The sequence below is a fragment of the Gallinula chloropus genome, assembly GCF_964237585.1.
Source record: "Gallinula chloropus genome assembly, chromosome: 26".
In the NCBI taxonomy this organism is placed as follows: Eukaryota; Metazoa; Chordata; class Aves; order Gruiformes; family Rallidae; genus Gallinula; species Gallinula chloropus.
In genome coordinates this window covers 707,040-732,040 of record NC_140111.1, presented here as the reverse complement: position 1 = coordinate 732,040, position 25,001 = coordinate 707,040, and the positions used below count along the sequence as shown (strand labels likewise).

The following is a 25,001-nucleotide window of genomic DNA, read 5'->3' as shown; positions in this document are numbered from 1 at the left end:
CAGACAGATGAGGCCCACATCTTCTGCAGAAATAGCTTTGCTCTCTTCTTAGAGAGAGCAGCAGCAGCATCTAGAAGGGATTTCTCCCAAAGGGCTTCTGTAACACATACAGTAGGAGGGAGATGAAGCAAACCTTACCATGCATTATAGTGTCTGGGGTTGACTCTGATGGCATTTCTAAAACAAGCTAATGCTTTGTCTAGTTCTTCTGTTAACACAAATTCATGCCCCAGCAGAGTGTAGGCATAGGCATAGTTTGGATCAACTTGGATGGCTCTCTGGAAGAACTTGATGGCGATATCGTGCTCTCGTTGCAAGCTGAAGCAGTTTCCTGCAGCACACCAAGCCTAGGAACAGCAGCACCACAAAATTAGACTGGTTTACAACTCCAGAGTGACTGAGCCCAAGCTGAACAGATTTTTCCATACCAATTTACATAACTATATATAACTTTCTCCTAGACTAAGAAGTAATGAAACAGTTAAGGCTCATTCCAGAGAGGCAGACAGGCCTGAATGCACCTCACAGCTCGACAAGCTGAAATACAGGAATCGAGTATCTGAGGACACCCAAGCCTGTGCCAGTCAGATACTCTGATGACTGATGACTAAAGCTTTTGAAGCTGCTGAGAAGCCAGAAATAAACCATCTTAGATATTTAAGACTAATGAAGGGGGAGATGGTACATTCACTTCCACTCTTCAGCTCCCTCCAACTGACCAATCTGGAATCTGCAGACTAACAATAGCAGCAGCCTCCTCTTCCCCTCCTGCTCAGCAACCAGCATGGGGATTGTAAAGCATCCCAGCCCAGGGGCCCTTGCCTGCCTGAACTGGGAGCAGCACTGCCAAATCACCTAAGTGTTCTCCTTGCCTGAATCTGCACTCTCTTCCCTCCAGGCAATTACTACAACTACCAACTGCTTCTTCCCTGGCTTATATTTGTTGACAAGCTAACAAACAACATGAACAAGAAAATCCCAATGTGTGCAGTTTCCAGACCTTTACTAAGAACAATTTATAATAAACTCACATCTACAGCTTTTAATGTGACACCCATTAAAAGCAACCTGGCTTTAAAAGCAACCTGGCTTTCTACACATGATGACTTCACACTACCACACATGCTGCAGTTCAGGGGAGTTTGGCATTGAAACACACATTATATTTGGAAATAAGTTCTAGGACAAATATTTTAACTGCCAGTGAATTTACTACAGCAATTAGAAGAGGGTACAGGAACAAAATATTCCAGCAGCAGGAGTGAGTGACCCATGATCTTCCTGGGTGAGTGGTGCCAATACAAATTTAAGTAACTATTAACAGATTAAGTGTTTCCACCTGCTCCACATAAGCTGATAGTCTAGTTCTACAAAGCCATTTTGAGTATCATCAGTTCAGACAGTCCTGACACCTCCCTCTCCACTCTTGCCATGCAGCTCTCGCAGCAGAAAACACCTGAACCAGAGTTCAGAGCTTTGTTCTGGAGCATTGATTGTGCCACAGTCTCCCTCTGTTCATTCAAGGCCACAGCATTTTTATACCTCTGGTGAGTTTTTATCCATGTCTGTCAAATCCTTTGAAAGAACGGAAAGGGCAACATCTTTCTGTAGATGCCACAGTGTAGTTGAATAGATCTCCATGCCTTCCACTCTGTAGTTTTCAATCCTCCTTACTTCTGAAAATATTCTCTCAGCCTAAAAACCAGAAATTAAAGTTAATAAAATTCTACCCATTTCAGCAGAGGATGTAGGCCAAGGTTAGAAGCCTCCTATGTCCATACTGAGCACCCTCTTTGCTTTGTAAGGGTGCTACACAGAGCTACAAGTCCTGGAGCTTCTTGAGCAAAGGGAGGAACCACACCCTGCTATAGCCCTGGCAAGCAGAAGTGCAGCCAGCCCTCCCGACCGTGGACTCACATTACATTACTGCTTCTATCACGGTGCAGAAGGCAGGCAAGAGAGTTACCTGCAAAGTCCTAAAGTCACAGTGTAGTTTTATGGGCTGGTTATGATTATTATCTGTCCTAACAGATAACAGGTATTGCATTTATACTGAGCACCCCACCCCTCCAAACACCATGCACAGCAGCTAAAAGGCTAAAGGCAACACAGCCAATGTGGGGATGGGGGCACACAGTGTCACCTGTCAGCAGGTGACAGCACATCCATGGGCTTCACCTTCACTTGAGACACCTGTGCTGCTCAGGAGTCAATTCATGGAGTCAGTCTGACCTCACTATCTATTTCATTAACTCAAGTTCCAGGTTCCAACACATGAGGGAAGGAGCTCAGCTCCAGGAACTCGTTAGGGCCTGGAGCCTTAGTCTTCAAAATAGACTATTAAGCAGCACACTGTGCTCCACCTCTAGCCAGCCTGTATGCACAGTTCAGAAACTGATTCTGAAGTCTACTGCATTTATCTCCTGCTGACAACCTGTCACTAAAGTGCTTTAAGAACTTCTTAGGAAACAGGCACGTCTGCTGTGGGGACAGCAGTGACAAGGAGAGTTCAGCTGCTGAACTGCCCTTCAGCACTCGCTGCTGCTGAAGGGGTTTGACCTCCCCTCAGCTGCACCAGTGCTGCCACCTCTGAAGCTGCAAAGGGAACTGGGTCACTGAGGCCATCTGCCTTCACTAAAAAGGGTGAGAGAGGGTTTTGGTTTTAGAACCCAAGTTGTTTCAGCAATCTCATTTAAAACATCACAATATGGTTACATCAGCACAGCTGTGGGTGAAGGAGAGAGGAGGAAGAAACCCCAGTGGTGGGATGCAAGAGAAAATAACATTTCTAAAGTAACTCTTCAGGAAAGCTGAGGATGCAGGTTCAAGATTCAAATCCCTTCCAGGTATAACTCTTATTCAGTTATCTCCACTGTAAACTTCCCAGGGCTCTTGCAGGAAGCCTGCAAGTTCTGTGCAGAGCCACACAAAGCAAAAGTGAAGAGAGTAAGAACCACCCACCCAGCTCCTACCTGCATGTACTCTGCAAGCTCGAAGTAAGCTCTCCCAATTTGGCACAGCACCCAGCCAGTGTTGTAGTGGTGGGAGGGCAAATGGCTTAAAATATTGATCGCTTCTTTGCAGTTGTAGGAACACAAGGCTAAATAACCTTTCCCCATGTCACGAAGAAGGCTCATCAAACCTTCTAGGAGAAAAATACAATAAATAAAAGTGGAAAAGAAAAAAAAGACAGCTGAGACTTATTTACTTGGAACTGCTAATCCCATAAGCTCTTCATTGTGACGGGCACTGCTCATGAATTCCCCTATGAAAATCTTTCAGGAGTTCCCCAACACAGGCTCAGGCATAATATTCTAAACACCAACCCCTTTGGTAGAAGTCAGTAACGACTCCTTAAGGCAGCAGCAGAGCACTTGAGAACAGAGACACTCCAAAGCTCAGGGCAACTCGAGTTCTGCATTTACAGCAGCCATTCAAACATTTTGTTCGGTCTGAGCACAGTTCCACATGTCTGGTATCCATGGATACACCTTCTCACTGCCTGGAAACGTTATTGAGCCAGAAGAGAGGAATTCAACAGTTTGTCTAGGATTTCCTGACGACTGAATAGAGATTTGCTTTTAAACAAGCGGGAAATCTGAAGGGAGAACAGGCTACATAAACCTTGTGTTGAGGGAAGGTGACTTAGGTTACTTGTAGCTCATCTGAGCCAGTTTCTAAGGATCTTGTCTGAAAATATTTTAATCATTAGTATCTTGCAAGCTCTGATCTTCACATCCACTTACAAGTAGCCACTTCACCTTCTAGTTAGCTTGCAAAGAAGATGGAAAGAAGTATTTACTGGATTCAATCAGTCTGTATAATTATGCAAAGGCAATAGTTACAGACTAACTGAAACAAGAAAGAAGCAAACACTGGAGCAACTCTTTTTCATTCAACCTTAACACAGACATAGTAAGTTTTACTCTACTACAGTCCAATAAGAGTTAAAACAGACCTGCTGCTGCTTTCTGTAGCGTAAAAGCCTGGATCTGTGGTGTAACAGTAGAAATTTTCCCTTCTGAAATGATTGATGAGTCCAGTTTGGTAATTTCCAAACCATCATTTAAGTTTGGTTGAGTTATTCCTCCCTTATTTGTTTTACTTTTTGTTTTTCTGTTTGGAATCTTAGGTGGAAACTTCATTTTTAATTTTTTGCTATTTTCCTGCAAGCAAGAAGAGTGAGAGTTACATAGAGAAGTGTTTTAAATTCAGATGACTGAACTTGAAAGTGAATTGTGTGAAGTTAAAATTTATGCCTCTCTGCAGCATTAACAATGATGCCTAGCCCTCTGATTTTGAAGCTAAGTAAACAGACACTTAACTTCACTGATCCTTTAGCAGCTCCTTTTTAAACAGCAAACATTCACAATCTCACAGTTACAGTATCTGTGCTTTGGTTTCTGCTCTGCTGTTTGGAGAGCAGAAATACAACATGAAAACAATTTTGTTTCAGAAAAAAAAAATCCCAAAATTATCTCCTCAAAATAAATGTTTCAATGAACATATCTAACCAACTCAATCACTTTATCAAACTTGTTGACAGCCAGCAGCAGCACCACATTTATCAACCCAGCATGCATCCTGGGGCTTGCTCATCATCCTCTTCCTCCTGCTGTTTCAGTTGAGCACTCAAGAGCTTAAAACAATAGCACATTGTGGCATCATCACCTGTTTTGTACAGGAAGATACTTCACAAGTGCTGCTCATTATAGAAGCTGTTCTATTTGCTATGCACATGGGGAAGTTACTAGTTAGTGCAGCACCATGGGTAGAGAAACCCAGAAGCCTGCAAAGCAGGTGGAGTTGTTACCTTAGTCGTAGAGCTATCGCTAGTAAACAGGCGGGAGCTTCTCCGAGGCAGCGCGTTGGGTGGAGCAGCAATTGTTGGGCTCAATACCTGAGGTGTCGTACTGAAAACAAACCACATGTTAACAGCCAGAGGCCTTCACTCCAAAAGAATGCTCTGATCTGTTTCAAACAAAATGCCCAAGTGCTATAGCACAGGATTCCCACTTCACAGGATAAACCCCCAAACATCCACCTGCTGCATGCCAAGAGCACCAACAGAATTTTCCTCCAGCTGTTCTGTCATTTGTTGATGCAACAGTCTAACTGCAAAGGGGATTTTAAACACACCAACCACCCCACACAAGCATCCTAGCTGTCCACTGAAGTTATTCCACCCAAAAAAATACATCACCATCCCAAGAGGAATGCTGCTGGAATGCCCATATAGGTTGCACAAATAAAGCAGCAAATTCCTTCAAGACAGGAGATGCAAGAGGTAATACCAAGATGTTTGTGGGTTTCCCCCCTTACCTTGTCTGGGGGCCAGAGCTCTGTGTTTGTGCAACAAGAACTGGAGTCACTTCCCGGCTATTTCCACTCTGAGAGAAGACAGATTTTGTTCCAGCTTGGCTTATCCTGCTGACAGTCTGCATAAGACAGAGTTTCTACAGGTTTGTTATTATGTCACTAAGTCATCTCAATCTCTGCTATATCAAACCAAACCCATTCTGTCTATCAAACACTGCACAAAGGATAAATACAGGATAAATACAGATTCTTTCAATAAAGGGTGGTGGTTCCTTCCAAGGAAAGCCCAAAGTGTTTCTCTTTCACCTGTTAAAGTCAGTTTATCAACTCCATGCACATTATTTGAAAGATATAAAATCTCCATCTAGTGGCAAAAAACTACGTGTTAGGAAGTTTGTACAAGAATTAAAGGCAATTAAGAGATGTCATATTATAGTTCCTTCCCTGCAGAAACCTGTACAAAAACCAACCATGGAAAGAGTTTTTGAATGACTGTATGACAATCACATCCAGAAGTCATTCAGCATTTCCACCTCAGATACTCACTGCACAGCACCTGAGCCTCCTGCTCCCCTGTCTAGCATACCTGTTTGTAGCACCAATCACTATTTCATAAATTAAATCATTACTGAGTGAGCCTTTGGAGCAGATGTAGAAATAAACTGCCTCATCAAACAGGGACCTGCATTATGCAGCACACAAAGCTGAGAGATACTGACACTCAAGTTCAGCTGGAGCAGCAAGCTACATGTAACACAAATGTGCACATGCACATTCTTAGTGCCATTGGTTTGACACAGGTTACAAGGATGTAACATGACTCAGCACCAAAAGATTGTCCTGTATCTTTCACACATCTTCAGAGAGATAAAATGCAAACTTGATGCCTACCCTGGAACAGCTGAGGTGTGGGAACTTAGAGCTGTGGTAACTTGGCTGCAGATCTGAGACCTAAGGAACAAGTTCAGATAGAAACTCATTGTCTGACATGCAGACTTCCCATGAAGAATTCAGAGCAGGTCCTCCCCTCCCTGCCTTTCAAAGAAAGCTTAAAAACACTCTCCTCCTGCCCACTCCAGGGACACTAACATTCAGCTCTGGGAAGAGATGTCCTTTAAGGCACCAGAAATCAGCAAGCAGGATCAATGACAGCACAAGCAACACCAGTTATCTGACTTCTAATGCTTTGTCCTTCCCTTCCTTTCTCAGTTTCTCTGTTATCTGAGGACAGTGAAGGCAGCCAGCAAGCAAGCTTGCCCACTCAGGAAGCCTCTGGATCCATCCTAACGTTTCATTCATTTACGTAAGTGTTTCCTAGGAAACTGCCTCCGTCAAGTCATGCACATCCCAGCCACAGCCACACTAAACCTTCCCGGAGTCGGTAATGTGAAGAGCAGGAGCAGAACTGGCCAAGTAATTCTTTGCATTGATCAAAGTGTGTATCAGAATTCCAAGATGTTTATTAAAGTGTATAAATAATTGTGTTTAGGTAGCAGCACAGATGCACCTGGGCAGAAAGGATACACATGGAGTAGCAAAGTTTACACCTTGGTGCATGCACCATACCTAGCAAAGCAAGGCAGCAGCAACTACAGCTTGATACCCCAAAACTCTTCATCCACCATGTAATTCACCCATGGGTTCTACACCCAGGAGCTGCACTTTGCTGTTTCAGTTTCAGACCCATGGCTCTTTCCCTTCCTACGTACACACAATCCACCACGAGCCAGAGTTTAACACCACCACAGAACACTGGGGTGGGACTGGGATCAGCCAGACAAAGCATCCTTCTAGCAGAATCTTTTAGTCCAGTCCAGCCTCAACAGAACAAAGGCAAAAAAGCAAGCAGGACTAAGAACTGATTGAAAGCGTTACACTAATGAGATGGCTAGAGACAGGATGGGCAGTGAGATTCCAGAGTTTCCAGTCACAAGCTTCAGAAGCCCATCCAAATGGAAAAACAGTTATCTCCTTACTGGCTTTTACTCCTTTGAGTATTACACCAATGGGAGAAGACAAACACTGTTTATATCAGCTCCCAAAATTCACTTGCAGAATAACACAGCAAGCTGAGCACCCACTTGGTTTGTCTGCAGCAAAGATGGAAATTCGAGTTACACTTTGAGGAATTCTACACCGATTTGCACTGAACTTTAAAGACTTGGTTACCTATGAAACAGTAGCATCCCTCACACAACTTCAAGATTTACTAACATTTATAAGGAAAAAACTCAGGTTTTTTTGTTTTTAGAAAGGAACAAGTGGTTCTTCAACTGTCACCAGCATTCCACCTCTCACTTATCACTATGGAAACTAGGGCTGTTTCTTCCAGAGTAAGACAATTTTTAGTTTCCTCTACACAAGATGCAGCTGAGTGAAACAGAACCACTCCAGTCAGCCCTCCACAGACCACCAGCAATATTTTGATCACTGATCTGCAAACTAGAATTCAAGAACTGCTGGCAAGAAAGTATTAGCTGCAGCTCACTTGAGGCTTCTAGGTTTATTTGAAGTCATCCCTAAAAATGCACTAAATTGAGGAAAAAAGAAAAAGTGAAAACTTCAAGTTGGGACTGTCTTCAGACTCCACCTTGCACACTGAGAAGTTATGAATCCTCTGCTGTTTAGAAGCATTACTGTTCATACATCTCTCTGATGGTAGGTGGGCAGAAGGTACAGCACCTTCCTTCATGTGCCTCTAGCAACACCAGCTAGACAGTCTGCACAGGCCTGTGCATTTTGGGTGACAGAAAAAGGACTTGTTTTATTTAGAAACAGAAGATTATTGCTTATAAAAGTTGAGAAAACAAAACCATGTTTTGCTAGCCAAAGGAAGTGACACAATAAGCTGTAAATATTTACAAGGCAGATCATTACTTGAAACATGGTGTTTTTTCTTCTTGCCATCTCATCTGCTTAGCTGGAGATTCTAAAAATTAAAGAAACCCAAACTGTTGAAGGTTTAGAAACTCTAATTTCAATGTAAGAGACTATTCTGCAATGAATTTTAATTAACACTTCAGGGAAGTCTAACAAGTTGTGTCAGGGAGATACCTGACCAACTGTAGTCAAACCAATCTGCTCCCCTCACCAGCCTACACACATACCTGAGCTGCTGAAAATACTATTTCACAGCATTAAATAATTGTTAGTAAGAGCAGAGGTTTTTATAAAACACTTTGCAGACAAATTAGACAAATTTAATCCTAACTTAATTAACACAAGCCATTTTCACAATTAAAGGAGGCAGCAATCAGTTCCCTACTTAAATTGTTGCTCAAAACAAGCCTTGTAAGCAGCAGGTAAGCTGGGTGCTCCTCACAACCAGCACAACTCCGCTCACGTGCGATGTGTGTTTAACCCCACTGTGGATTCTCCTCTAGAGAACCCTGCAGTGTGAAACCCAACAAACAGCAGCCACGCTCTAGCACGCAAGGTACCTTCTTTGAAGGTGCTCCTGTGGATGGCACATCGATTACAGATGAAGAGTTGGTGTAGTTTTGCAAGTATGATCCATCTCCAGGGCTTGGGGTTTCTAGCGGCAAAATTCCAAAGCTGAGAACAAAGTGAAGAAGGGTCAGTGAGTGTCAGACCATGACAGCCACCCTGATTCTGGGGTTAAACCAGAGACCCAGATCAACTGATGCAGAATTACTTCACTGGTTCATGTCAATCCTCTAATGTCTTACTACCTTCATCTATAAAAGCCACTCCACTAGAAAACAGTTTTATTCCCAAAATTGAGAAATACAGACTTTCTTTGGCTGCCTGCACAGCAGACAGAGTCCATCCAAGCATTAACAGCTTGTAATATAACTCTGTTTAACCAACACAGCACATAGGACAGAGCACGTGTTTACAGGCTCTTTAGAAGAGAGCTGTTCAAGGAAAGCTCTTAAGGGCAGCTTTTCATAATGAAGTTTATTCCAGAGAAGAAATGTATTCCTTTAAAGATTTTTCCCACTGGAACATCACAAGTGATGTACTGCATCAACACTTCCTCTCTCCTCATTAAAATACCAACTGCTTGCTAAAAAACCAGAAGAGATGAACACCAGGACCAAGAGTGATTACTAAAGTCGCTCAGTTTTTGCTTCCACAGCATTATTTGCAACATGCTGTCAACACACACGTTCGAGTATGTTGTGCAGCACCAGGCACCCTCCCCCTTCCAAATCACAACACAGCTATAGACTGAAATCCTTCATCTCAGGGCCTCACCTTGGAGTTAGTGGGCTCAAAGCCGCAGGTCCCCCCAGTAAACTCCGCCCAGTTTTTGGTTTATTTTGAGCCTGTTTAGACAGTATGGTAGTTCCTGACCCAAGAGGGACAGCATCTGGTGAGATCACAGCCGAGTCGATGTAAGACATAGAAGAATCTGTGTTCAAGGAAGAGTATTTTGAATTGGAGGATTCTAGGTTGATTCTGTTCAGCTCCTGGGAAACAGAAGACAGATGTTAGATTGAGTTTCAGTTAAGCCAGAAACACTGTGTTGAAGACAATCATTTCAGCAAAACTCACAATTGTGTCTTGTGGAGTTTCCATGAGGACAGTCTCGGGCTGTCTATGGGATATGTTGTGATTAGATACCAATGTTGTGCAAGTGTTGGGCAGGCAGCTGCTGAAGTTCTGTAAAGATGTTAATTTAAATGTTTGGTCAGGGTCTGGTTTCTCACCTGCAAGATTGGAAGGAGATTTAAATAGTTATTTCTGAGTCTATATGCTGAATATCCAGTCTGAAACAAGGAGGACAGGGACAGAGTGTTTTAGAAGAGATGCATTCTTATTTAATTGTTTTAAGGTCCCTTACACTAGGTCAGAAGTGTTCTTTCACAATCAGTTTTTTATTAAAAAAAGAGACTTGCTTTTTAAGTTAGAAACCATGCTTCTGAGAAGAAAGGTCTACTAACTGCAGGTTGAAAACCATAGCATTGGTAAATCCAAAGGAGTGAAAATAAAGCAAACAAGATACAAGCTGTAAACACTGGCTTAATGTATTTTAAGTGCTCAGAAAAACTACTCCCAAAGAATTCTGCTGGCATTTTCCTTACCTAGCTCTGGACAGGGAGTAAAATAAACCTTGCCACATAGCAGTGGCAAATCAGAAAGCCTGACAATCAGAAACACAGCAAACATCTTCACTAGTAAAGCAGTTCTGCAGACTTACCTATTTCACATAGTGATTCGAAAGGGGACCAGAGGAAAGGATTTAAACTAAGGCTCTTTTGGTAACATTCTGATCCTTTGGCAAGCCGGTCTGTCTTGCTGCAAGAAGAATTTAAGAGTGTATAGGAGAACTTCAGAACTGCACTTTTGTTCAAGATAGCTTCCCAGAAGTGGGATTGAAAACCAAAAACATGGAAGTCACAGCAACATTCCCCATTTCCCAAGCCACAGAGTAATACTGAGGTCTTTTGAAGTTATCTGACATATTTGAATCCTCAAAAGGAGTTACATATGCACTAACATAGCTTAAGAATTTTCATGTTGGAAAGATGCTGTTCCTTCCAACAGTGGTGGGGGTTTTTGGGGGTTGGTTTTGGGGTTTTTTTAATACAGAGACCACCCTGATCACTAGCCTTTCAGCTATTTTAAATACCTATGGATAATAATTTTGCACATAAAATAGAGGATAAACTGAACACTTAAGTACCTCACCACAAAGACAGTTTTTCTGAAATATTTTTTTTTAAGACAGGCATACTGGGGAAGAACCTGAGAACCCCACTCTACCTACTCAACTTCGTTCACATTTATAGAAGCCCTTCTTGTGTGCCAGGCCAAAGAAACACACTTAAATGTGTAGTTATTCTGACTGGTAGTCCCCAAAATTTAAGGTTATAGCTATATATATAGCTATACACCTGAAAAAAGAGAACTTCTGTTTTCAGGCCAATTAGAAGTTCTGGGTGAAAGACAAACCATTCTGGCATTAGATGGCTTCCACAACTACCTGCCTGCCTCTACTGTACTCTGAAACTGTGCAGGCCATGCAACCCAGAGACAGGTGTACCCTGGGTTCTCTAAAAATATATTGGGCTAAAATTAGGCTTGGTCTACTAAAAAGCTCCAAGCTTTATTAGACAAAATGGAAAAAAAAGGTACATTACCAGTAGACATGTCCCAGTAAGGAGAGAGTAAAGCATGCGGAGTCACCAAACTCCATAACAATGTCATCATGGCTTTTCTGTTTGTTCAGCACTCCACCAGATAAGATCTGCTCTCCTTCTGCAAGCCTTTTTAAAAAAAAAGAGGTTTAAAGGTGTTACAAGGCTCACAGTATTGGTAGTCCAGTGTTTTCACCCTGCTGCAAACAAACAGAAATCCACCATCAGTGTTCACAAGTTTCAGACCACAGGCAAACCGATTCCTGCCAGTGAATGTTAAACAGTTGATGGTTTCCTTGGCAACATCAAGGGACACAGTACACTGGGGATGCAGCACTCTGAAGCCAAACATCACTACTGAGAGGGAAGAAAACAAAAACAGACCCCAAAAACCACATCACCCCAAAGCAAGAGACAGGATCCAAAAAGACTTCTCCAGAAGTCACTAATCTGAGGTAGAATGAATACTGAACAGGACAAGAGAGACTTCTGGACACTCCATGTTTTGAAGGCACTCTCCCTAGTGACAAGGTAAGATGACACTTGGGTTTGTTTCCAAGCTAAGAAATACAGTCTGTCAGGCTCCACACACTAAGTTAAGATCCATTATTGGGATGTTGCACAGATTTTGGATTTTAATGCCTTGCTTTCCTGCAAGAGGGGCTCAAAAGGAGAACAAAGGTTCTGTTTGCATCTACTACACCTGCACCAAGCAGCACCACTCAGAGGGAACAGGCTTGAAAACGCCTTTATACAACAGCTGGGGATGGCAGGCATTCTTCTGGCATTTGAGACAGACACCTGCACAAACAAATCATCTCTCCCTGCCTCCACTTGAAATCCTACTTGTAGATGTTTCTATGAGAACAGACCATTCCCACAAGAAAACAAGGTACATCTGTATAAATCAGCTCATATAACTAACAACAACAGATAAATTTAATACATTCTAAAGAATAGGTTTCAGAAGTCCCACCTATAACAACTGAAACAATTTCAGAAGCTGATGTGCTGTGTGCACACACCAGACTTCATAAAAAGCGAGGGAGGGAGCGATGAGCTACAAATTTGCTCCACTGGGACCTTTCCAAGTACAGCATTAACATGATTTCCCTTTCAACTGAAGATGCAAAACCACCCCATATTCTAATATCTAAATAAATGTTAAGAGTGTCAAAAGAAACACAGCAAGTTAAGGCATCCTCACTACTCTAATGATGTCAAAGGACTCGCCTACTAAAGAGAGTATCAAAGACTAAGGAGCTTCTCCTGCTGCCTCTGAGGCAGTTTGCATTGTGGTTACGTGTTGCAAGCAGGATCATGAATCCTGAAAAATAGTCACATTATGCTATGTGAAATGCCCAACATCACATTATTCTAAACAAATAAACTTTGTTTTCACCCCTGAAAGGCCACTCAAAACACACACAAACAAAAAAAGCCCCAACACAGGGTCACAAGCTGGTTTATACAGAGAGACATTTACGCTGCTGTAAAACACCCCCACAGTATTTAAAGTTTTTCTGTTCAGATCAGTTTGCCCTTTCTCAGTGCATTACCCTCTCTGTTCTGCACCTCAGTTCCCCCCATTTGAGCTGAAAGGCCTACACAAGTGAAGCACCCTCATGAGCAAACTCTCTGGGCGTTACAGCCTGGAGCTATTTCGTTCTGTGTGCTTGCTGTTAAGACTCCAGAACAGCAGCAAGATTCCTTGACAGGGACGCAGCAGCATCACAGTAATTCTGATGCTGAATACAGCATTCTTGGATGTGGAGTCAGGGTAGGTTTACTGCAGGTTTTTAAACACAGATCTTTCTGCTATCTTTTCCTGCACACATCTATTAGCAATAGCTGGGTAAGAGGAACAAGCTCACTGACCATTAAATTCATACTGGAAACATTTAATGAAACGAGTATCAGAGACACAAAACTAACCAAACATTTCCCAGAACAGTCTCCTTGAGACATCTCAGCAATCAACGTTTTCTCTCCCTACAGAGTTTGACACCCCCTCTGGAAGTTAGACCTCTTATGGGCAATATGGGTTAACCTTGTTAGATCCACACCTGAAAGCAAAATGAACTGAGCTTATAGCAACCTTTAGAGCAGAAGGACCAAAGACTTACTAGTTCATGCATTATGACAGCTTTCAAAGAGAAATAAAACAAGTCTTTGTAAGCCTACACTGAACATAAAGGATTTACTTACTTGCTGAGGTCAACACAACATTTTGCAAGCAGGTATTTACATTGTGGGGTAGTACAGCTGTGTCCCTTTAGGAGCCTGTATGCTTTATAGGCCTTTCCTGAGCGGTAATAACACGTTGCCAGTAAAAACAGTGCTTCTTCTGAATGTACTACAAGAGAAAAGAAAAAATCATCAGTTGGGTATTTACTGCTTGGATACAAGAAATTTGGGAGCTGGAAGTAAAAGCCAGCTAGGAACAAGATACCAGAACACAAGTATTTGCATTAGAGAAATTCCCTACTGAATGAAGGGCATCTCTATCTGTTGCATGTAACAAACTTCCACCACACCGACTCTCACTGTTGTAAGAGAACTTTGATCCTTCTGGCTACCCAATCTAAATAAGTGATAAGCCAGCTTGTTACAATGACAGCAAGCCAAGCAAAGTTGTTATTCCTAGTAGAACAGATGTACTTTAACAACTCATTGGCAACACTGTAACGCTGCACTAACTAGCTCAAGCAGGGCACAAACCCCAGCCCAACAAGGGCTGTTGGGCAGCACAAGGTTTCAGAAGGAAGATCTATTTCTGCCTGTGTTCACAGAACCACAGAATCTCCTGGGCTGGAAGGCACCCCTAAGGATCACTGAGTCCAACTCCTGGCTCCACACAGGCCCTGCCAAACCAGAGCACGGGACTGAGCACATCGTCCACACGCTTCCGAACTCAGACAAGCTCAGTGGACTGACCATTTCCCCCTGTGCCAGTGCCCGACCACCACCTCAGTAACACTGGTAAACCTAATTTCAAGTGGGTTTTTTTCCCCTGTTTGCAGTTTTACTTCTGTTCTTTTTCCTAAGGCACTGGACTGTATCATCACATGACTTCAGTGGGGCAGACTTTCCTAGTTTGATGACCAGTCAGCCAGTTACCAGTCACCTCTACCCCAACGCTGCCTTGTCCTTCTTGCTGCCCACACTCATCACAGCACGGCTTAATGCTACTATCCAGATGCTTTATTTATGTTAAGAAGTAGCAGCAGGGACAGGCTCTCCTACAAATCTTCCCAAGCTGAGTCCTCACAAGTTTATAAATTCTGAATGAAGCAGCTTCAAGGGGAAAGAAAAAAAATATCTAAACAGAGAACAAGTGCAATCAAGACAGAAGCATTTCTCTGTGGCAGAAAGTGGAACTATTTAGATTTGATGTCTGCTTCAACACTTCTTCCCTTGCAGAGATGAATTGTGCACCACACTGAGAACACTCTATTCAGACTGAGGTCTGACTTGCTGATTGTAGGTACAATTACAAGGTAAAGCACAGGGCTAACCCACGAAGGAACTTCACAACCTTACTGTAAAGTTACCAACTGAAACTTTCAACACCACAGTGTTCACTTGGGTATTAAACTGGGAGCATGTGAAATACCTGCATGACTTTTTAAATTTTAATTTTAACTGTCTTACGGGTTTTTTTAAGCAAAAAGGACCTATCCAGATACAGTCACAGATTACATACAGCTATGGCATCTTACCCTATCCTTTGTGGTTCCTCCTCATTTAAGCACCAGATGGGAAGCCCCAAATTTCATGGGTAGCATTGACATGGGGGGAGTCTTTATTCCTCAAAAAATTAGGTTTGTGCTTCTGTTATTAATCAATGTGTTGGGGGCACACCAGGCAGACCACTGAAAGCAGAACACTTCCTAACAAACACCCAGCATGAAGCAGGTTGCACAGTTTAATTCACATTAGAACCTCAACTTGTTTAGCATGAGAAATTATATTTGGCTTATATTTCAGCTTAAGGGTTGTGGTGGGTTTTTCCATGTTGGTGACTAGGGGATAAAGCCTTTCAAAATAGAGAAGAAAAGCTGAACACCAGTAACGAAGAGCAAGAAAGAGAGAAGAACAGAAAGCTTATCTGAGGTCATGGAAGAAAAGTTAAGGCAGAGAGGGGCTAGAATACAAAAACACAACACTCGGGGGACCCAGGGAAAGCACAGATTTGTACTGCTGCAGCCTGCTCCCCAAGATCTGACAGCATTACAGAGGAACAATGAACAAGGCTAGCAGGAGATACCTATTCCATGGGTTCTGATCCTTACTGTCTCCATCTTGCTACGCTTCTCTTTCACTGATGTAAGATTATCTCTTTCAGCTAACACAGCAATCAAGATATCTGAACAGCATTATTAGCAAAGACAATGTGTGCTGCAGCTATCCTCAAATGCCCTTGGAATACGTGCAATGCTTGAGGTTATTTAAAAAACCTCTCCCCCATTTGATACTGTACCACAGATCACTGAATACTTGAACACACAACTCAGTTTAATTTTTTTAAGGAGGCTTTACTTGAAAACAACATCACTGCCAATTTGATTTGCTACCATAATTGCAGGGCATTGTTCTGCTTTCCCCAAGCAGAAGGTTAAACTTCATCATCACCACAGCCAGACCACAACGAAGCAGGATCGGAGACTCAAAAATCTTACATCAAAATTGGAGGAAAAAAAAGCATCAATTTTAAATTTGCAAGGTACATACCTTCTGCATATAACCTTTCTGCAAGGAACACTGCATCGCGGTACGCATAGTGGTTCAGTGCTTGCCATATAGCAGCCTGCAAGACAAGGAAATAACCTAAATTTAGAGAGCAGCTTTAAAAACGCAAGTCATTAGCTCTTGCAGTCAAAAGACAAAGATCAATTTTGTTTTGCTAGAGTCCTAAGAAGAATGGAGAAGGATAAACATGCAGGCCAATTTTTAGTTGTTTCAACTATTAGTAAGGAGACCTAAACAAACCCAAACGACTTCACACTGCAGTCACGACCCAGCCTAAGAACAGGACTAGAAATCCCATCAGCATCTGCGGGTGTCAACACAAGACTGCTGAGCGAGCATGGCAGGTACACGGTGTTTTCCTTGAAGAGGTGTACGTGTTCCCTTAGGGACCAAGATGAATCGATCCCCTGATTTGAGTTGCAGTATTTTGTTGGGGTCTTTGCTCTGCACCACCACTCATTCGAATCGTGAGGTATCACACACAGAATGCAACACAAAGGAGATTGACACGGTGATACATACAGATATATATGAGCCTACCTCTGCATTCTGCTCATAGACCCGTGCTTGGCCAAAGCCAGCCACCTGCTTCAGGATATGATCTTTTTTGTGAACACCACACTCAAGAGTTTGGGACTGTCCATATTTGCACAGACTCAAGAGATGGGGCACATATCAAACACACATGCAGGTGCCCAAACTGCTCACACCATTACAGGTGTCACCATTCGCTGAACTACAAGAGCTGTCCAGCTGAAGAACGCAGCTGGGGTACAGGGGTGTCACAACAAACACCACTCAGCCAATTTTCTTCAGATCAGATTAAAACCCATCATTATCTATAAAGGAGGAACAGGGTGGGGGAAATAACTCCCTTAAAGGTGTGCTCAGCCTTTCTTCCCCACAGCGATACAAGCGGCGGTGAGGCTGCTTATCGGGGTTTGTGTGCCGCGGGCAGCAGCGCCGGTGTCCGGACTGCGGCTCCTTCCCACCTGGCAGTCCTGCTCAGCTTCCAGAGCCCTTTCCCAGCAGCAGCAAACAGCCATTTTGCAGTAGTTTTGTTATTACCAATACAAACACCTGAGCTTTGGCACTCAAAACGTTGCAGTCTGGTATTTCTCCACGATTCAACAGCAACCAAGGAGAAACAGAATTATGGAATCCTAGAATGGCACGGGCTGGAAGGGGCCCCAAGGATCATAGGGCTCCAACCCCCCTGCCACAGAACCAATCTCCACACCACTGCTCACAGCCATGGCACAAAGAGGACTTCAGAATTAGCTTCTGATACCCATCAGACACTCCCAACACTAAACCTCCATCTTCCAGAGCCATAGAAATAGCTCCCTGTAATGCTGTTCCCAGCAGGAAAGGCAAGCAGAAATTTCATCTAAAAAACCATCCAAACATCACAAAGTTACACGTACCATATGCTGCTGCTTCTAACACAAACTTGACAAACTCAGGGTGTGAAAAATGTGCGAGCTCTCTCCAGGGGAAGCCTACACAGCCTCCATGAACAGTACACACCAGCGCCTCCAATTACTATACAGATATTATACACAAACTCTCTGCAGAGAGACTGTTTTCTCTCTGTCAGTAGGTCCCAACAATACACTTAAAAAGTCAACAGTTAAGCTCGTGTGAAAATATTTAAAGCCATATTCTCTTAGTTTGCTTATTAGAATACAAACACCTTATTATTTCTCCCTGGCTGTACTCCACACTCCAGATAAGGCAGGCTCTGGCTGAAGTTAAGGGATTCCTCCCTTTTACCTTGAAAAGCTCCAAGGCTGTACGTGGTTCTGTGCACTGCAGACAGCATGGCACAAAGAGTACAAGACAGAAGGCAGGTGTTAAAGCCTTCCACACTATCCCCAAGCTACAGCAGCCCAAGGTCTCCTTCTCCCTCCCGCTCTCAGCAGCAGCTCTTCCTTTACCAGGTTTGGAGTGCCGTTCAGATGAAGCTATCCAGGTTGTGTCACCTTCAGGTTACAAATACTGCTTTACAGGGATGTAGCCCAGCGTGCTTACAAAACAAAGGTGTGGGGGCAGCGGTGGTGAAATCAATGTCATCTGACTTCTCAAACAAGAGCAAATTGCCAGAAACAATCTTGGCTAAGAGGGGACAGAAGTGATTTTTGGCTATCCCACCACCACATTGTAAAAGCTACACTAGATACCAGCTTAAATAACAACGGCTGCTGAGTCGAGCCCTGGTGAAAGCAAGATGTCAGCATCCCTGTTATCTAATAATTGTCATTTTGCAATCTGATAGGTGCAAGCTGGACTCAAGCCTTCACCAGATGGATGCTGAGGACTGGATCCACGTACTGGCTTTCCTCGAAGGGCAGAAGATGACAGGAAGGTGACAGGGAATAGGCCATGCCCACACAGTCACCATTTTCTATGAGAACAGATGTTTAAACTACAACTGTCTCCAACTCTTGAAAAGGAAGATTTCTTGTGCACCTTTTCAGAACCAAGTTTTGGACAGAAACTTCAACTCCTGATAAAGCAGCAGTTTCCTTTGTGCTAGCAGAAGGTCAATGCATCTACACAGCATCACCAGCACATGACAATGGCTAAGCCACCCCAGAAGAGTGGTCTGAAACAAAAGGCTTCAAGGGCATTTATCCAAGAAAAGCTATTTAATCCCAAACGACTTCAGAGCAGAACATGGTACCACCACAAATTCAATCCCAACACTGGGTTTCCTTCTTATGGTGGTCACCAAATTCTACATAGAACCTGACAATAGAAGCCCAAAGAAGCCTCCTCAAGAGTGTGTAAAGGAGCTGAGATACTTTGGCTGCAACATCTATTCTCAGGGCTACAAACACGGACCAAAGGGAAGGTTGAAGTGTTTGAACTGGGTTTTTTAAGCATGCTGGCAGCCTAGATGAACCTTCAGGCTCTAGTCACTCATTTCAAATATGTATTAACTCACAAATGCAGAGTGAGAAAAAGGAATTCCAGAACTACCATACCAGCTGTAGCTCTGCACCAAAGCATTCTCAGAGAGAAAAGGAAAAGCCCACAACAAACCAGAATCAGACAGCTCCATCTTCCACCCAGAAAATCTTGCCCAAGCAGCCTTCATATCTAAACCAAAGAGCTCTTGAAAGATAGGTGTTCTTTTCTGACAGTTACACAGCCTTGGAAATGATCTTCAATGCTTCATAGCCTATCGACAGGCTGAGCAGTTCCTGTCATGATTTCAGGCATCTTCAGGGTGAGCAGAGGAGTGTTTCCTGTGACAAGCTGTGCTATGCTTACTAGTTACACAAAGGCTTCCCAGGAAACAATCAGACATCGGCATTGCATGTTTTCAGCCATGACAGCAGCCTTGGAGCTCAAGTGGGTCACAGCAGATGATCACCTTGAAGAGATAAATTCCCAGGGAAGTGTTTATTTTGTTTCCAAGATGTTTTTCAGAAGTATTTGGAAGACATCCAGTCTGTTTCTCAGCATATGGGATACAAAGCTTTATGTCTGGACCGAAGAGTTTTCTGCTGTGCTTCCTGATGTGGTCAAGTTAAGTCTGCTGCCTGTGTACACCCTGGCACTTCTGCTCACCTTCAGGGACTAAAGAAGTTCGTGAAAATCTAATCAGTGAACGGGATGCCTTTTGGGACATTAATGTAATTAAAAGCCAACATTTATAAGGCAACTTCCACACACAGATTCTGTTATGCAAAGTGTAACAGATAAATATCACAACTGTAAAGATGAGCTTTTTCCTGGAACGCAAAGCCCTGTAGACATGTGCCAGGCTGTGAGAGAACAGACAAACAGGCAGGAGAAAAATCTCTGCAATGACAAAAATGAGAAGTAGGGTCAACTTTTCCAATCATGTTATTAAAATAAAATAATCAGAAGAGCAGAGTAAATACACAGACTCCAGCTAAAACAGCAACTCAGAAACGCAACCAACTTCACCCAGATGTTTACTGCAGAACGGAGACCACTCACTGGACACGTTCCACTGGTGAGAAGACAACCAGGAGCTGGTTTGGAAAGGCCCTGAAGAACCAATCTCTACACCAGTGCTCACAGCCATGGCACAAAGAGGACTTCAAGCTACAACAGCAGATCCTGACACGACTCAAGTGTCTACCCCATTTTGGGTGGTGCACTGGTGGTTTCCTTACCACCAGAAGGAACAATACAGCCAAGGCCACAACAAGTAGCAAACCCCAAACTCACCAGTGTTCCTGCAGCAGAGCCAACAGCAGCAGAGCCACTGATAAAGGAATTCTTTGGCATTTGAAAGTGGGTGGAATCTAAATAGATATATTACACGCAGCAAGTGTCATCAGAGCATCCAAACCAGTAAGAGCTTAGGAAGGGAGAATGACATCAGAGAGTCTTTACCCTTCTGAAAAATGAAAGCAAGACTACACGTTTCCATCAGGGAACTCTCAGAATAACAAGCATTTTCCACTTGGTTAGTCTAATTAACACAGTACCGGAAACATTCAATATTGTTTCCTGCCACTCACCCTGCAGTGCATTCTTGCTTACTGTTCTAGTGCAACCCCATGTCTTCCTAGAACACCAAGCTGGTGCAAAACACTAGTCCAGCCCCAAGGATAACAGCAGTGGCCTAAGTATGACCTTTGCAGAAGGGGCACCAGGTGGCCAAAATCATCTCCAGCACCACACTGACCTCACTCAAACCAGGTGAGTAGAAGGACACAAACTCCTGGTCTACAAGAATGCCACCACTGTCACCATCTTGCACAGACAGGGTCAAATCAGCAGGGTGGCCTTCCATGGGAGGACCTTTCTTTCTTTCCCACTTTTCATTAAAGGCAAAGAGGAAAGCCAGACATTTACTACTGAACACAATCACATCCTAGTAAGACACTTATGGGGAGAGGTTCCTAGCACAAATAGAAAAAAACAACCCGCCCGGATAAAAAGCTAAAAGTCAAAAAAGAAAAGGGAAATAAGACACCTGATTAATGAAGATTACAGAAAAGTTCGAGTAATGGGCACACAGGAAAGGTGAAGAGGAGGAACTCTTAATCCTGTGAACCATGCCTGCTGGATGGTGAGACTGAGAACAAGAGCAGGAAGCCCACCAAGGTAGCTACAGTGAGGCTAAACCATGGTAGAAACCCTAAATCTACGTTATTCTCTCTCCTGGGTCTCCAGCCGATCTAAAGATTCCTCGGGAAGGAGAAACGTCCTTCACCTGCGAGACACGCAGAGCCCAGCACGCCGTGAGCATTTCAAAACGAGACGGCAGCAAAGGCAGAAAGGTAAACGAGATGGAGAGAGGAATCAACAGGTCTCCCAGGGGGGCTCCGGGGGGACCCGAAAGGGCCTTTTCTCGAAGCCGACTCAGCCGCGGCACCGCCGGAGCCCGGCGCCTCCTGCGGGGAGGCCGGCTGCCCCCGGGCGGGGGCCCGAGAGGGGCAGAACGGCCGAGGGCAGCTCGTCCCAGAGGCGTAGGGGATGGGGAAGGGGCGTACGAAGGAGCGAGGAAGCCCCGCAGGCTCCCAGCCAAGAGGGCGGAGGAGCCCGGGCTGGCGGCGGAGAGCGGCCGGAGCGCCCTGCGGGCCGGGCCCGCTCCCACCGGCGGAGGGGACCGCCGGGGCCGCAGCCCCCTCCCGGGAGCGGCACAAGCGGAGCGCGGCCCTTCTCCCCCCCGCCTCAGGAGCGGCCCAGCGGCGGGGAGGCCTCTTCCGCGGAGCCGAAGGCGCGACAGGTCCGGCTCCCCCCGCCGGGCCGGGCCGGGCCTTGGGGCCTGACCGTGGCGGCGAGCCCGAGCCGCCCAGGGGTCGGTACCTGGACGGGTTCCTGCAGCACCGTCATCCTGCTCTCCCCGGCCTCCGCCTCCTTCTCGCCGAGCCCGGAGCAGGGCGGCCCCAGCCCCGCCTCAGTGCGTGTCCCGGCAGCGGCGCGGCCCGGCCCGGCCCCTGCTCATTTAAACTCCCAGCAACCGTTACCGGGGCAGGCGCCCGGGAGGGAAGGAACGAGGCCGGCCGAGCGCCGAGTCCGCCCGAAGCTGGCGACGGAAACACCCGAACCCTCTGCCGGAAATACCCGAAGCGCCAGGCGGAAAGAGCCGAGCGCCGGCGGAAAACAGCTGGGAAAGCTCCCCTCCCCCAGCAGCCAAACGGAAGCGCCTTGGCTGACGGAACCGCCCGAGCGAGGCCGGAGATTGCCGAGCCGAGCCGAGCCGGGCGGGGCGGGGCGGGGCGGGAGGTGGCTGCTCGATGCCCCCGAGCAGTGACACGGCGGCGGCGTCCGGCTGGGCTGAGGCGCCGCGCGGGGCTGTGCCTGGCGGGGCGGGCAGCTGCTGCCTCAGGCCCGTAGCGCGGCCGTCCGGCCCCGGCCCTCAGAGCGCCTCTGCGAGGCCCAGACTTGCGCTTCGTACCCAGCACCGCGCTGCGGGGCTTTGGCCGGGGCTTCCCGCGCCTCCCGTCCCGCTGCAGGGAGCCCCGAGGCGCTGCCGGCTCCGCGCGGGCAGGCGGCAGCCCCGGGCAGGGCGCTTAATTCGATGGCGCCGCTGGGCGCTGCTGGCAGGTGCCAGTTTGTCCGGCTCCTCCTCTCACGGCCCTCGGCCCAAAAGGCTGGGATGAAGATGCAGACCTACCCCAGTTAGTTACGAACACCGGCCCATCAATAGCCGGTCTCCAGTGCCCCGGGCCCGCTCCCTGTACCCTCCCCCCGTAAGGCCGCTCACGGCTCTCTGCTCCCTCGTCATCCCGCTCACACGGTTCGGGCTTGAGCTCAGCTGCCTGAAGAACTTGCTTCGTGCTTAGAAGAGCTGCTGAGGCCTCTCTGAGCCTTTCCTGAGAATTTTAGGTTAATGGGATATTAGGGCCCTGGCTGGTCTTGGTGAGAGGGCCCTGGGGGCAGCAGGATGCCCATGACCAGCAACGTGTCCAAGAAGGCCAATGGCATCCTGGGGTGTGTTAGAAGGGGGGTGGTTAGTAGGTCAGGAGAGGCCCTTCTCCCGCTCTACTCTGCCCTGGTGAGACCACACTGGGAATATTGTGTCCAGTTCTGGGCCCCTCAGCTCAAGAACACGGAACTCCTGGAAAGAGCCCAGCACGGGGCCAGCAAGATGGAGTGGAACCCCTTCCTTGTGGGGAGAGGCTGAGGGAGCTGGGCCTCTTTAGCCTGGAGGAGACTGAGGAGTGGCTTTATTAATGTTTATAAACACACAAAGGGTGAGGGTTAGGGTTAGGGTTTAGGGTTAGGGAATCTTTCTAAGGATGACAAGGGGCAATGAGCACAAGCTGGAGCAGAGCACGTTCCAGGTGAATATAAGGAGGAAGCTTTTCCCTGTGTGGGTGACACAGCCCTGGGACAGGCTGCCCAGAGAGCTTGTGGAGTCGCCTCTGGAGACATTCAAACCCACCTGGATGTGTTCCTGTGTGATTCAGTCTGGGTGCTCCTGCCCTGGCAGGGGGTTGGACTGGATGAGCTTTCGAGGTCCCCTCCGACCCCTGATGTCCTGTGATCCTGGCACCGCCTGCAGTGCTGCTGAGCACCACAGAGCACACACAGGATTGGGGGGCTGCAGCTTTAACACACGAGTAGAAGCTGCGTGCTTGGTGCTTGAGAAGGTGCGTGTGGGGCAGCAGGGCTGGGCCTGCCTGCTTCCCTGCTCTCTTCCCACGTCTTTCTCCACACCAGGGAAGAGCGTATTTACGAGCTGGTTATCGCTCCAGTAATCTGCAGGTGTTGGCTTTCAGGGTGTGAGCAGCTTGGCATAGGCAAGGTGAAGCTTCCTGCAGTCCATGACCTGAGACAAGTGGCAGAGTGAGTCACGGGGCAGTGCTCTCCCCCTGGGATGGGTACCTGGCTGCTATCGGGTGGACACAAGCAATTTTGCTGAACAAAATGATACAGGGAAGTGTCTGTTTCCCTAACGGCCTTTGACCTCAGGTGGTGGTGATGATGTGTGTGTACATGCGCTGAGGGAGCTTTCCAAGGAGCATGGGCCGTACTCCTCCTCCTCATCCCGATCTCACCGCCCTCCTGCCAGGGGTTGATAACTCCTCAGGATGAAAGCTGGCTCCATCTGTCTTCCATTTCACAGAGCACAGTGCTAACTCTCCTGACATCCAGACCATCTTTGGTATGAGTCTCTCTCTTATCGCAGCCTGAGGAGATACAGCCATCGGCATTCCTTAGAGTGGGGGGTTATTCCTCCCCCCCCCAGGTCCAGGGCACTCTAAGCAAAGCATCCGAACTATAAAAGGAGAGAGTGTTGACCGTTGTCTTAGGGCATCCTGGTTTGTAGAGCCTGCTGCAGGCCTGATGTGCAGTCCTGCCTGAGGGGTCACTCGCTGGTGTCTGTCCAGAGATGCTCTTTATAAATACCTGTAGACACACCACCACCTGCTCCTCAGGATCCTCAGCCTTTCCAGAGGAGGGGGCAGGGCATGGGGGCACATGTAGAGGTGTAGAGGGACCTACTGCGCCTGTTCAAGGGCTTCACTCCAACCTCCTTTGGTACAAACCAACTCTGCTTTACCCTAAAGAGACAGAACAGGTCCCCCAAGTGATGTGTGGGGCTGTTACCCCCAGGGTGCTTCAAAGGCTGGATTTCACGCCCCTCCCCCCCCCCCCCCCCAGCTCTATCATTTTTCACCACTCCCTGTCTGTCTCTTTGCAAGAGTCTCTTTGCTTTTCATGCACAGTGGCATTCCTGTCTACGAAGGAGCTGGAGGCTCCAATGCAAGGGCTGCACACTGCGTATTGGGGTGAGGGTGCAGCCTCTTGGCTTGCCAGGGCAGGAATATCACAGCTAGTGTGGCCCCCCAGTCTGTGTCGGGGATTTCCCCTGCAAGTTCA

General features: G+C 46.2%; 1 protein-coding gene across 4 annotated transcripts in view; it reads right to left on the bottom strand.

Moving 5' to 3' along the window:
* Positions 1 to 22,134, bottom strand: part of CDC27 (cell division cycle 27) — a 29,980-nt gene extending 7,846 nt beyond the window's left edge. For 2 of the 4 annotated variants that reach the window (XM_084275600.1, XM_084275602.1), the window contains exons 1-14: positions 21,978 to 22,134; positions 16,161 to 16,236; positions 13,635 to 13,782; positions 11,430 to 11,555; positions 10,487 to 10,584; positions 9,841 to 9,995; positions 9,541 to 9,755; positions 8,760 to 8,874; positions 5,323 to 5,438; positions 4,814 to 4,913; positions 3,959 to 4,166; positions 2,973 to 3,142; positions 1,543 to 1,695; positions 139 to 347 (exon numbers count right to left, since the gene is read on the bottom strand). In XM_084275600.1, the coding sequence (XP_084131726.1) occupies positions 139 to 347; positions 1,543 to 1,695; positions 2,973 to 3,142; positions 3,959 to 4,166; positions 4,814 to 4,913; positions 5,323 to 5,438; positions 8,760 to 8,874; positions 9,541 to 9,755; positions 9,841 to 9,995; positions 10,487 to 10,584; positions 11,430 to 11,555; positions 13,635 to 13,782; positions 16,161 to 16,236; positions 21,978 to 22,004 (1,916 nt within the window). In that variant the 5' untranslated portion in view covers positions 22,005 to 22,134. Of the gene's footprint in view, positions 1 to 138; positions 348 to 1,542; positions 1,696 to 2,972; positions 3,146 to 3,958; positions 4,167 to 4,813; positions 4,914 to 5,322; positions 5,457 to 8,759; positions 8,875 to 9,540; positions 9,756 to 9,840; positions 9,996 to 10,486; positions 10,585 to 11,429; positions 11,556 to 13,634; positions 13,783 to 16,160; positions 16,237 to 21,977 lie in introns of all 4 variants that reach the window. The other 2 variants (XM_084275601.1, XM_084275603.1) reach the window with 2 other exon arrangements.
* Positions 22,135 to 25,001: the final 2,867 nt, after the last annotated feature.